The 13448-nt window shown below is 51.0% G+C and overlaps 1 protein-coding gene across 4 annotated transcripts in view; it reads right to left on the bottom strand.

The window, feature by feature from the left end:
• The window catches only part of FLNB (filamin B), a 73463-nt gene extending 62086 nt beyond the window's left edge, over nt 1–11377 (bottom strand). For 2 of the 4 annotated variants that reach the window (XM_042799423.1, XM_032984232.2), the window contains exon 1: nt 10945–11377. In XM_042799423.1, the coding sequence (XP_042655357.1) occupies nt 10945–11293 (349 nt within the window). In that variant the 5' untranslated portion in view covers nt 11294–11377. The remainder of the gene's footprint in view (nt 1–10944) is intronic. The other 2 variants (XM_032984233.2, XM_032984231.2) reach the window with 2 other exon arrangements.
• Between the last annotated feature and the right edge of the window lie 2071 nt (nt 11378–13448).

Below are 13448 nucleotides of genomic sequence, written 5' to 3'. Positions count from 1 at the left end.
TGCAGCAACACTGCAAGCTACATTGTTCTGCCTGATCTCCCACACTCCTTCCAGTTACCTACCAGGTTAGGTACAGCACTGGGCCACCCCATTTGCTATCAGTTCCTCCATTTCACTGTGAAAAGTGTTCAGTAACATGCTGTTACCTCCATCCAGACAGAACAAAAGCCACATGGCTGTCCTACTCCTAGATGAAGACTGGGCTGCTCCTTTAGCTTCTGACCTTGAATACTTCTGCTGTCCAGTTTCAGAAGCCTGAGCTACATTTCTTACAGGTAGAGTATGAAATATTCTGCAGCTTGTTAAAGCCTATGTTTAAGTAATAAAGCTAGTTAATTAAAATATTTAGACTTCCTCTGCCTTAGGCAGTGTTTTCAACCAATAGCTGCAACACTTCATGTCCAGCAGTTAATTTTTCCACCTTGCAATTAAAAACCTGTTAAAGGTACATAGTTTCCTTCAGTTATTTATATCAGACTAGGTATTTCTTTAGTTTTAAACACTGAACTCAGAGCTAGGCTACAAAATCACAGCAAAATTTGAAGTTGATTTGTTGAACTAGGGTTTTATGTCACTAACTTCAGGGGGCTTTCCCTGGTTGAGTCAGGGTTGTTCAGCAGAGCTTTCCCCCCAAGGAAACCTCTGCTGTTCCCAGGGCCTGAACTAGCAGCTCCTCACTGGAGGCTGCTACCCCTGGTGCTTTCAGGCAGAGCAAATCACCTCCATGAGCTGGCCCTCAGAGAGCAGCTCCAAACTGCTTCCTCCCAGAAAGCAGTACATTGGAATATACTCAAGTGAGGACCCTGGTGGCCATGTGGTTAATTCTCTGGGACATGGTCTTTGCAATACCCTTGTCCAGGAGTCCCACATGCTCCCATATCTGTAACTGCAGATTCCTGCAAGTCAGCTGCATGCTCAGTAACACTCCCTTAGCCACGGACTGCTGGGTGTGACAGCACGGGGGGCCGGGCTGAGCCGCCCCAAGGACAGCAGCAGTGAGCTCAATGCAATTAGCACTTCTTCACTCTTACATTTGGGGGGAGAATCTGAACCACTGGAAGACTCTCTCAGGCTTTTCTAACTTTTTTGGATGCAAAAAATATTAACTGGCCAGGTGCCTGCTTCTGCAGAGCTCTAGGGAGCCCCGGGGCACCCCGCAGCTCAGGGACAGGGAGATCTGCAGGCACTCTTGGGGAGCATGATTTTGTGGCCCCTCAAGTAGACATCTCACTTGGTCTTTGGCAACTTGACTGAGCTGTCAACCTTCACTCTTGCTCGCTATTCAAGTTAGGTCAGGGAAGTACTATTAGTACAGGAGCTGGTTTGTCAACACAGAGTCAACCTCTGCCAGCCAGGGTCTTCCCTGACAGCAGCTGTACTGGGCTTGTGGTAAGAGCTGCCCTCCTCCCTCTGGCCATCCATATTTGCTGTAGCAGTTCAGATGTCCAGCACACATGCTGCATCCTCTGTTAAGAGTGTCAAGCTCACTTCACTCAGCGCTAGATAACCTGGAGCTACATACCCACAAAGGCATTAAGACAGCACCACTGCAGAGGGTCCTGTGGTTCCAGTTTAGAAGCACCCTTGTCTTTGTCCTCACATCTGACAGCCGCGGCGTCCGGCACTGCTGAACTTGAGCTGTGGCACTGGAAGTCGCCACTGTTGAAAGAGTCACCACAAATTTTCCTAGCATTCACCAGCCTAGTTCTATTTCTTCATAGCAGCATTTTTACCACAAGCCTAAGCAAGTTACCAAAAGAAATAATCCCCAGAGACAACTAAAGCTGTTTCTATTTGAGTTTTAATTAGATCATTGATCTCGTTCAAGCAGTTACATAAGCTATCAGATATTTGCATGCAGCCACTGTTAATCAACAGCCGGAACAAAGCTGAAACAACACGATTAGCATCCTAAGTCTTCCCACAGCCGGTATGTTAAGTCTGCTCAGACACCAACTCTTCCCCCACAAGGAAATTTGATAACAAGCCATGTCTGAGCAAGTGACAAGTGCTCAGAGCGCCACAGCAGCTAGCAGGGACTCCAGAAAACAGCAGCTCTGCAGGAGCATCCATCCAGGTGTTGGAGCAGGCTCAAAGGTGTCTGGGCTTTGGATTATTTGGGAGACCAAACAGATTTATTCTGAGCCTTGCAGAGAAAAGGAAACCCTGCAGAAATTCACTGTCTAGCTATGAAGGTGAAGTAACCCTTGATATCTTGCACCATCAAGATGACAGTTTGACACCAACTTTGTTTAGCAAGCCAGTGTTCCCAGTTCTGTAGCAAGGATCAAAAGCAGCCAGGTTAATCCAAGATTTGCGTCTCACACCGAGACAGATACAAGGTGTATTTGTCACACTGCCAGTGCCCAGCCAGGAAGATGCATCAGAGACAAATGCAGGACCTTGCACATACTCCCCAGCTCAGGCTCTTTGCTGCTGTGGTCCAAGCCCACAGGGACCTGCTGCTACCACTCACCTTATATTAAAGGGAGAAGCTGCACAAATGTAAAGGTCACCTCCAAGGCATAGTTGTCAGTGTTTTAGCCCTGAGACCTAAAGTAGCTCCCAGTCCTGACTTGCCAGTATTTGCCTGTGGGAAGTCCACTAAAACAAGTGCTGCACCTACTGCTGAAAGGTTGTTGTGAGAAAAGTGAAGGTAAACCAGTTAATTATGCCAATTAAAGGAAGCACAGATAGCGCATGTTAGTATCTAGCCGAGGGGAACAGAATTTCCTTTTCTGTGTTTGAATAACCTTCAGATGTACATATCACGGGTGTTTGCTCAGAGCAGCTCCGCACACTGCTGCAGGGCTCCCGAGGAGACCTTTCAACGCTTGTTTACGTAACACAGCTCACCACTTGCCACCTACAGCTCCTTTTAGGCCCACCAACCACGAGAGTGCCCTTTCATGTAGGCTCAGAAATACAGACACATACATTGTCTCCTCACAAGAGCGGCCACAGACTAATCAGAACCAGTAGGCAGCAGCCGCAAGAGCCCAGGGCCGCCTGAAATCGCTGGGGGCTGCGAGCCGTGGAGGAGAGCTGGCCGCCAGCATCCCACCCCCAGGGCAGGCTGGAGCAGCCCATGGGTCCAGATGTGCTCGCTGCACCTATGCAAGGCACAGAAATTGGCATTTCAGAGCAGCACTGAGCAGCTGAGCCCAGAGCCCACCTCGCAGGCTGACAGTGTGAAGTGCCCCCAGATTTCAGCACAAAAAGTGGGTGGAAACGCACCAGCTAGCAGGAAGGGTGGTTCCGCTGCCCTCTGCTCCTGCCCCGCAGCAGAGCGGCAGCGCAGAGGGCCTGTGGTCCGTGTTAAATGCTCACACGGCACCCAGGCTTGCAGAAGACAGTGAAAAATCTTCCCGGCAGCGTGGCAGGAGCAGAGGGCTGCGCACAGGCTCTGGCCGGTCGCTCAGCACAGCGCCCATGCCACACGAGCACCGTCGGCAGCGACGGTGGGATGGGATGCTGCGACAGCCCTCGCCCAGTTTTTCCCCTCGCAGCAGGCAGGCTGGGTGGCAGTGAGGCAGTCTGTCTGTCTGTGCCCACCTCGCCCTCAGGGGACCCAGGGCTTGGGAGCTGTGCCGCCATGCAGCCAGGCCAGCTCACCCCGGAGTAATTCAGTGCCCTGACAAATAAATGCGTCCTGATTTACGGCATGCCCTGAAGCAAGGGGGAAGAAGCCACAGCCCGTGATGTCATTGCAGCCCACACTCGTTTCTGTGCTATTATTGGGTAACATCTGCAGGAGAGTTCATGCAACCTGTCGCTGCTGTTAGATGAAAACAGCTTCTCCCTTTGCAAGAAAGATCCCAGCCTGGATGTTCAAAGTTCTGCCACTACCAACTTACCAGCCTGATCAGTAAAACTTGCTATATTTCTATGACCCAGAGAAGACCACTCTGAAATATCAGCTGAATTTATGCTTTAAAGTTAGAAACTGCCTTCGGTATTTATTGGTTCCTTCCCACCAGATTAGCTATCTACTTCTGCAACTTGTAAGGAACAGCAGAGGACCATCACCTATCTGACTCAGGGAAAACATCCCATTAGCAACCAGACAGTGCAGCTGCGTAGCCACTCTTCTCACACAGTTTATTAGAGCTCCATGGCTGCTTTCTTCCAAGGGCAGTATCAGGAGGAGGTCCAAACAATCCCAACCCATCAAGGGAGACAGGATTTAGTTACTCCATCCTCTGCCCACCCCCAGGCAGCTCCAGGGCAGTGCCTGCTGTGTTACTCAGCACAAGAGAGGACGTGCAAGGCAACCCTCGCTTCCCCAGGAACTTGGGCAAAGCTTCATTTGGCTGTTGTTTGAAGTGGCCAAGCTTGTTTTTGCTAACACAATAAAAATCCAGTTTATTCTTGCAGTGGTTGTATTAGTTGCCATGTACTAGCACAGTAGGAACTAGACATTGCATACATCTCACTACGGATGTTAGACTTCAACTGCTTACAGCAGAGTAGTGTTTACACAAGGAATTGTAATCCATTAGCTGAACCCAAAGCCCACCACAGTAGATCCAGTCCTCAATATGATGTACCAGATATTATGTAGGCACCTCCAAAATCAAGGTTAGTTGCAGGAGGGACAGAAAGCTGAGGGAGGCTCACAGATAGATGAGAGCCTGTGTCAGGGCTCAGAGAACCGTCTGGTTATGGTACAACATACACTCACTGCAAGGCTTTCAAATACAGGAACTACAATTTATCTCCTAAAGATGACCTGGAAGAAAGTGTCTTCCCTGTTAGATTACAGAGCAGTGGTCCTTCCTCAGGAGGAACACAAACAGGCAAGAGTGTGAGCTACAGAAGCCTTGGCCTTGTAGGGGAAAAAAAAAAAAATCTGCGCCAAGTCCCCAAGAAGCAAGACCTAGGGGAAAACCTAACTTGAGGTTCATTGCAGTAATCCAAATCAACAGGCAGAGCTTGCTTAGCCCATTGAAGAGATAACCTCAGATCTCAGTTGACTCAACTCTGAGCCCAAGGTGAAGCTCCCAGGAAGAACAAGGGTAGCTCTGCTCACCCCACCCAGGAGGTGGTTGCAAGAAGGGTGGGTGAGTATCCACTTCTGCCACACAGGTACTACTAGGGCAATCAAGAAACGATTGAGAAGCAGCTAGCAGAGGTTTCACAGACACAGTAATTTCATGAAAACTGCTACTCTTACTTCTCCAAACACAACATGAAGGCACATAGATACCTGTTCCCTCCCACCATTATCATGAATTCAGCCTGCAATAAACTAAGCCTTGTGAGCAGTGCCGTACAGTGAAGGCTGTAGCAAAGACAACTCAGATCTCCTTACAAGGATGGGCAGTGCCTTCCCTTAGCCTTTTCTACACATATTTTGCTTTGGATTCTCCCCCCAACAGTTAACATTCAGCTACACAGCATTTCCTTCCTCCAGCGTAGACACACTGGGAACATCTGATTCTGGTTTTCTTGCCAAGTCCAAGCAGACTGCAGCAACACATCCTCACCTACTTCCACCTACCACGCATGCCCTCGCTACCTTGGTGCACCCACGTGGAGGTGACTCCCCCTCCCCACGGGTGGATGGTCTGGAACAGGACCCACAGTCCTATCAGAGTACACACACAAAAAGCATGAAAACTGCCCAGGAACCTACAGGTTTCCTGTACAGAAAGCTTGGCTACACCAAGAGCCAGTCAGGCTTGGTGCTTTGTAAGCAACAGCCGCTGGGACGGGTTCTTCAGGCACGCTGGTACCAAGCGCTAACAGAGCCGAACCCCGGGCCTCTGAGCTTTGCATCTTCACTGATGCAGTGACTTACAGGTCAGGTGCCATATTCGTGAGCTGTGTACCACACCAGGCAGTAAAGGAAAACAGGTCCACAGGCAGGTCTGCCTGATGCTGGTGACAGACCTGGCAAGTAGAGCATCACCTACAACACACTGTTTTGCTTGCTTAGCATGTATTAGTGGTCTAAACTTGGCAGGCCCTTGTTCAGGTCCCAAACTAGCTGCAGAAAGTCTGTTTCTGAGGGGCAGAGAGAAAACAGAATTTGTCTGCAGCCTGGGGATTCGGAGACCATTGTTTTACTTCCCATCGCTTGGAGCAGACACAGAACAATACTGGCAGTGCAGAAGCATGGCCACACACAAGGCTAACCACGTTCTTAGATTACAGTTGTAGGCTAGGAAAAGAGTTATCCTGACCCATTTAAACATCCCTATTGTAAGTCAATACAGGACATGGCATTAGAATATTGAGCAGTTAAGACTTCAGTGCTTCTTGAATAGCTGGCATAGTGTTCAGAGCCTTAAATCAAAAAGCTGTTTAGCACATTAGTGTAACTGGTCCCAAGTAATTTTACTGAAGTTTGATCACTTTACAAGTTTCCGCTCATATGTAAAAGAATGCAAGAACAGTCTGTGTAAGCTACCTTAAATTTCCTGTAACTTGGAGCAAATAGCTCACGCAAAGCCACTTTTTCTTCAGACCAGCAGTCCAACTATTGAAACAGAACGTCCGGAGACCAACCACCCTCAGAAACTGAAGCCACCTCCAGCCTCCAGCAGTGAGGCCTACTGCCAGTCTATCAAAAATAATTTTCGAGGGGAAGGATTAAGTGTCGCATTTCCAAAAAGCAGAAGCCTGCTTCCAAGACACACTGGATATTTTCCAGAAAACAGCCTCGAGGGAAGTCACAGGTAAGTGGCAGACAAAATGCAAGTGTATTTTGACTACCTTCTTATGATGTGTTAATAGCACCTGGAGTAAGACTGAGAGACCCTAAGTGTACACAGGCTGAAAAATACATTTTCCTTTTTTCAGTTTTCAAGCGCCTAGTTCTGGGCATTACAGGACAACACATTTAACAGGTTTTAGAAGAGATGAGTTTTACTCTAGAAATTTAAGTTTCTGTTTGTCACCCTTCAGTGTACCAACAGCCTGGGGAAGAAAGTTGGTTCTCAACTATTTTCCTAAAATGAGATTTCCATGAAGTACTCGGACTTATAAGTCAAGACACTTTCATCTTTAGAGCACACTGGAGGTCTGTGCTAGAGAGCACACTGCATCCCCCAAGTAATGACTTGGTCGTTAACAAAAACCCCATCTGATACACAGCTTAGGCTTCGTCAGAAGGAGACAGACCTTCCAGAAGTACTCCTGCGCTGGGACATCCCAAGACCACCAAAGTCTCCACGCGGCAAGTACCAACAGACCATGATTATAACCCCATCCTCTCCTCACCCATCTCCCACCCGGCATGGCTCAGCTCCCTCCAGGCACTGCAGTGAGACTCAGGACCACCGAAGACAAACCTGAAAAACAACCACACGACTGTAGCCAAGGCTGGCACTGGATCCCAGTGCTACGGCAGCAGAGCTGCCACGCAGCCCCGGCTGCCCCTGCCCATCCATTTACTTGCATCGCCACTTGACACCCTGCGGTCGTGAGGCAAGCCAGATCAACTCACTTATCTGGTGAAAGCACAACCCTGCCAAGAGAAAGCACACATTTTCCAGTTTGATCAATCTGACTGTGGCAGTGTAAGGCTGCAGTTTTATCAAACAAGTCAGCCAGCCGCTCGGCACCCATCCTGCCTCTGCCAGCAAAGCGGGGCTGCCGGGCGAGCGCTGGCCACGAGGACACTGCCAAGAGGCACCAAACAGCATCGGAGCGCACACCTAGGACCTGCTGGCTGCAAGCTTGGGGACAACTTGGCAGATCACAGCCTGAAACCGCCTGCCAGGCTTCAGACACTGAACGCCTCTGTTTCTAAGCTAAATCAGTTGACTCCTATTGCCCGGTATCAGGGTTTCTAGGGACAAGCTCAGTGCCAAATTAGCTTCAACCCCCCTTTCTCTGCCACTTGCTACGGCTGTTACCAAGGCACGATGTGGCTCCCGTACAAAGCAATCTGCAGAGTCGATCAGCTCCTTCAGCCAAGAGCAAAGCCCTTGCACTCTGCATTCCTGGCGCCCTACTCCCCAGCGCCTGTCACGCCGCACGCCACTCAGCACCCAGGAATCTGCAATTATCTCAGTCTAGCAGACATAAAAAGCTAGACTTAACACTTGTTAACACTTGAGCAGCTACCTCATACTGAGCAGAAGACTCCGTGAAGTCACCTGCCCTCACAGCAGCTTTTTCAGTCCCATCTTCACTGGATGGCACAAAGCACCTATGTGCTTTATGGCCACTTTTACAGTAGATCACACATGCAGTAAGATCTGTGCTGAAGTGAAGGCACTTCATGCCAAGAAGAAAAGCATCCTGAAACTACCAAAAGACTGAGCAGAGACTAAACAAGGGATAACAGCAGCAGGAGAGGTTGGACTCTTAACTGTGCATCCAGAAGGGGTTGTGGTCAAACACTGTAAGTTTAACTGATTTCTCTGTGTACAGGCAGACTTATTTTAAATGGACAAAAATTGAATGCCAAGAGCTTGCTACTGAAAAAGCTTAGAATTGTGGTTGTAGTATGGCAGCGGTAGCTGAGCCATCATATATGGCTTCCAAAACATTCCAGGAAGTTAAATAATAACTGGAACAGGCACTGTGTCCACTTACCAGAGGTCTGATGGCATTATTAATGCCAGAAATCCAACAGCTGCAGCTGTCAGGTTTTGCCAGATGATTTGGCTCAGAGCTGGCCCTAACCTGGTAAAAAAAGTTCTTCACCTAAAAGCCTGTACTGGTACATAGCTCCAGGCCCCATAACGGCCCTGTTTTTGTTCAGCAACACAAAGGAAAAAACTAAAAACTAGAAACAAAAAGAAAGCCCAAGTTCTTCAGAACCTGGAGGGAGAAACAGAGTAGGGGCAGGGAGCTATCCCAGCTGGCGCTGCACCTGCGGGAGAGGTGGCATGGGCTTCAGCCCCTCAACCAAGCACAGCACTGCAAGGCTTGCCTTGAACATCTTCTCTGGAAAGTGAGTTCAGGATGTTTTTTCAGGAGTGGCTCAGTTGATCCAGGATTGCACGGTAGGGCTCCTGTGCTACCACCTGGCTCCAGCTGCAGTGGCACAGCACAGACAGAGCTGTATACCCCTTCACACAGAGGCTGGGATACGGCAAAGACACTAGCAGCCATTGCCATTCCATTCTCCCAAAGCTTCAACTACAATTTTTTTCAGGGTTTTGGGTTTCTTTGATTTAGTTTTTTTAATAGCCAACACAACGCACGTAAGCTGCAAAACAGTTAGACATGTCTTAAATGATTACAGCCACCCTGCAGCTCAGTCTAATCCTGTAAGAGAGCTGTACTGCTGCAGCAGTGTTTCTAGAAAGGAAATCACTGGAAGCCAGGCCTGACCAGACTGACCTTGATCTCCCAAACCCACAGCCCTCGGGAAGTCCCACAGACAAACAGAAAGGCAGCTGGAGCAGCAACACTTTTCGAGGGCAAATAGGACCATAGGAAGGGAGCACTGGCCTGGTGTTAGCCTTGTGGCTGGAGAGGAAAGGTGAGAGCAGACATTAGCAAAAGCAAGCTCAGCCCAGGAGTCAGCAGTTGCAACTCGAAACCCACTGTGTGCAAAGGGAATGCATTTCTGAGTAAATAATTAGCACCAGCTCTGTTCCCAGCTGCAAATACAATAGCTGTTTTACCCCCAAGAGGCTAATCAGCCATTCAGGACCCAACAGTCCGCATTTGTCCAAAGCTGCTTTTACCCATTAGTAGACAGGAACAACAAGGTACCCACTTACTGCACCCAGCCACGGGTTTCCAGAGAGGGCCAGGTCTCTCCCAAACTGCCATTTATATTTTCTTGCTATTGTAGCTAAAGCCTCTGAAGGGAAACAGCTTTCACCTTGGCCAAGACTTTCAGACAACTGCACAGAGCTGCACTCAAATTCAGCTGTGCAATTCATTGAGGCCAGAGTCATCAGGAGGCAGCAATTAAGAGATATCTGGCAAAGAGCTAGAAAAGGCATTCACATTCCTTCCCAGAGATCTCACAGGCATTCAAACTATTGCTTTACAGACTGTGTTGTGGCCACAGCCACACCTGAGCTATTCCCAAAATGGTCACCACATGCATTCCTGAGGGATCATCTGGGATTTGACATGCACTGCAACAGCTTTAATTTCCTGAGCAGCCCACCAGTTATCTAGCAATTGCGCTCTCCAGTATGGCATGGACAGTCAAAACTAGTGCTAGTCAGGGTGGACATTAGCTTAAACCACCTCTCCTGGAGTTAGCAGACATCCTCATACATTTTCTACTCATAACCTACCACAGCAGAAAGGTTAAGAAGAAAGTGCAATCCTGTTCAAAAGCTGCTACTGTATAAGGGTAAGCATCCATGAAAATCTGAGCACTGGCATCATCTACTGGGCTCTGGCAAGCAAGAAGAGTCTCCTCGCTCTCCTGTACCACCTATGGCAGCAGCTGCCTCTGCACAGCTCCCCTGCCTCACGGGAAACAGGCTCCAGCACCCTGCCACAGCCCCGGTACCCCCGGCCAGCACAGGCTGGGGCAAGCATCGTCCCAGCTGCATCCCCTGGCGGGGCTGTCGGAGGGGTCAGCGCCTGGGGAGGCTGGCTGCACAGGGAGGGAACATGCTCTGGCACTGGGTTTCTTCAGGAATAGACCTGAAAGCAAAGCCTCCCCTATGAAACAGTGACTAAGAAAGAAGCTCAAGAGGGTTGGAGAGCATTGCCAGCCGGGCTGTGGGACAGCCCCACGGCACACTCTGCACACCCAGCTTTAGACCAACGCTATGCTGCACCCCCAAAGCTTGATGTTTAAAGACAGAAAAAGTAGCAACCCCTCCGCTTCTGATGCTGCAGCCATGGGGAGCCCGGCTGGCAGCACCCCACGGCCACCCAGCTCCCCAAACCCATCCACACTCTATAAGGCACAGGAGAAAGAAAAATAAAAAAATAAAAAAAAAAAAAAAGGGGGGGGGGGGGGAAGAAACCACCGAAACACACACCACCCGCTGGGGATGCACTCACCGATGGAGACCAGCTTGATGCTCTCCCGCTCCAGGAACTCGAGGGCCACCGAGACGTTCTCCAGCTGCATCTGGCGGAAGGTGGGCCGCTGGTGGTACTTGCGGTACATGCGCTTCTGGCTCAGCACCTCCAGGAGGGCGATGAGGCGCAGCCCGTCGCTCAGGTCGTGCTGCAGGTTGCCGATGCGCTTGTTGACGCAGCGCAGGTGCTCGTTGCACCAGCGGGTGAAGGTGTTCTGCTGGATCCGCTTCCAGGGCGCGTCCTCCGCCAGGTCCTTCTCGGTGGCCGGCATCTCGCCGTCGGGATCGGCCGCTCTGCGCCCGCCCTGGCCCCGCGCCTGCGTGCTCATGGCGCGGCCCGGCCCCGCTCCGCCTCCTCCTCCGCCTCGATCCGCTCCGCCCGCGCCCCGCCCGCCTGCGTGGGGGGGGGGAAGCGCGGGGGCTCAGCGGCGGCCCCGCTCCTGCGCCTGGTCCCGCCGCCGCCGCCGCGGTCCCGCCCGCTCCGCGCTGCTCCCCCGCTCTGCGCGGGCCCGGCCCCGCCGCCCGGCCTTTATCCGCCGGCAGCGGCACCACGCCCTCGGCTGCATCAGCCGCCCGCGCCCCGCCGCACCGGCCCCGCGGGGGGGGGGTGCGCTGGGCTGCGCTGAGACGCCCACCCCCCCGCCCTCCCGGGCTCCCCCTTCCCCCGGCCGTGGGCGCAGACGGGCGCGCAGCTCCCCCACCAGCCCTGAGCGTGCCACCCCCTCGCACCACAAACACCGCGGGCACCCACGGTGCGAGCGGGAGCGCACCCCCCCCCCCCCCCCCCCCCCTTCCCCGGGCCACTGGTGCCCACCCGGCGCAGCGCTGCACCCGCCGTGTGGCAAAAGGAATCACCGCCGACCAGGTGGAAGCCGCGGGCAAAGGCAGCCACGGGTGGGGGCGAGAAGCGCGGGGGCCCCCACGGCGCGGACCCGCGTGGCAGAGGCGGCTCTGCGGGCGGGGAGGGGGGATGGTGCTGGCCGGAGATGCAGCGCGCTGTAGCACCCGCTGCGCTGGGACACGCGGCTTTATCAACGGTTTAAAGAAAATAGAGACTGCAAAAAGCAATCAAGGAAGGGTTGAGTTCTCGGGGGTTTCCTCTCCTTTTTTTCCCCCCACTTTTGTGAGTGGTTTCCTGGCGTGCCACTCCCTGCTGACATCCAAGACTGTGACTTGCCGCTGACTCACTGGATGACAGCAAAGAGTCAACAGAACTGCCCCATCTCCAGTTGCTACCTGCTGGCTTCGTGCAGGTTGCCGACACCTCTCATGACGCTTCGTGGGGCAGTGGGGTGTCCCTGCGTGTCCCTGCCCGGGGGAAGCCTGTGCCCACCCGCTCGCCCTCCCCGCGGGGGCTGGTCCCATGCACACTTACAGTCTTGGCTTTGCTACCAGGAGCTGCTCCACCGATTTCAAGCGCCGTGTACGTGTGCGTACCGATTTACACCAGGGATGTCACACAGAAAGATGCGGGAGTCTGTCAGGGAAAACAAATCCATTAAAACACAACCAATAAAGTCTAATTTAATTAAATTACCATAGCCACTCTACACTAAAATTAGAAAACAGATATCCAATTATTTCCCTTCAAGGGTTTTATTCTAATGCCTTTACTAAACCGTGGCACTGACATTTCTCCCTAGTGACCTAACAGCTCCTTCCCCCAGACCAAGTTATATTAGATAAATTTGTTCACAAGAAAATAAGAAAGAAGCAAAGGTGAAGGTGAGGTGAAGTGGGAGTTATGCCTAAACTTCCATTGCCCCCCAACCAGCATCACCTCCTGTCCTAAATCTAACAAAGAAATCACAGATCAGACTTAATATACTGAAATTATGAAGTGCATCTCATGGCATAGCAGCCACTGCCCTTTCCTCAAATTATTGAGCCAAGCATCAGGAAGAATTGGAATTAAAACTGACTTTAGCTAAGGGATTTTATTTACAGAGCCAAACTGGGGAGAGGCCATAGAGGTGCCCCAGCCGCAGCCCGCTGTGCCTCCACAAGCGGCTCAGCCATTGGCACAAGGAAAGCAGGCTGGAAAGATGGAGCTGAGCCTCTTTTCAAGGGCTTTTCTCCCATCATCCTATACTTCATCTTTTTAATAGATGCTAATTACTTATTCACTTTGGCCTGGGTTGTGACTCCTTAGCAACCATTCCACATCTGGATTAGCTGATTGCTTGTAACATTTTAATTTCAGTTCCTTTCCACTCCCACACCTAATAATGCACACTCTCTTTAATACAATTTCGTGCCTATGCCACAATCAAAATTGAAGCTTCAGTCACTTTTTTCTGTAACAAAGGAAGTGAATAAAAAGTAAACATGAAAAAGGCAGAATCAGTATCAGGACCTTAATTTTTAACTTAAATATTTAGCTAAAATTTTCAATAAAGGTAATTTTTTTCCATAGACCCAGCACAGAAAATTTTCATCCCAAGAACTCATTGCACAACGATGTGTTCTGCACACGGGACAGTG

The sequence above is a fragment of the Tyto alba genome, unplaced genomic scaffold (genome assembly GCF_018691265.1).
Source record: "Tyto alba isolate M040663 unplaced genomic scaffold, T.alba_DEE_v4.0 Super-Scaffold_3, whole genome shotgun sequence".
NCBI lineage: Eukaryota > Metazoa > Chordata > Aves > Strigiformes > Tytonidae > Tyto > Tyto alba.
The sequence above is the reverse complement of the archived record's forward strand: the minus strand, read 5'-3'. Positions and strand labels throughout refer to the sequence as shown.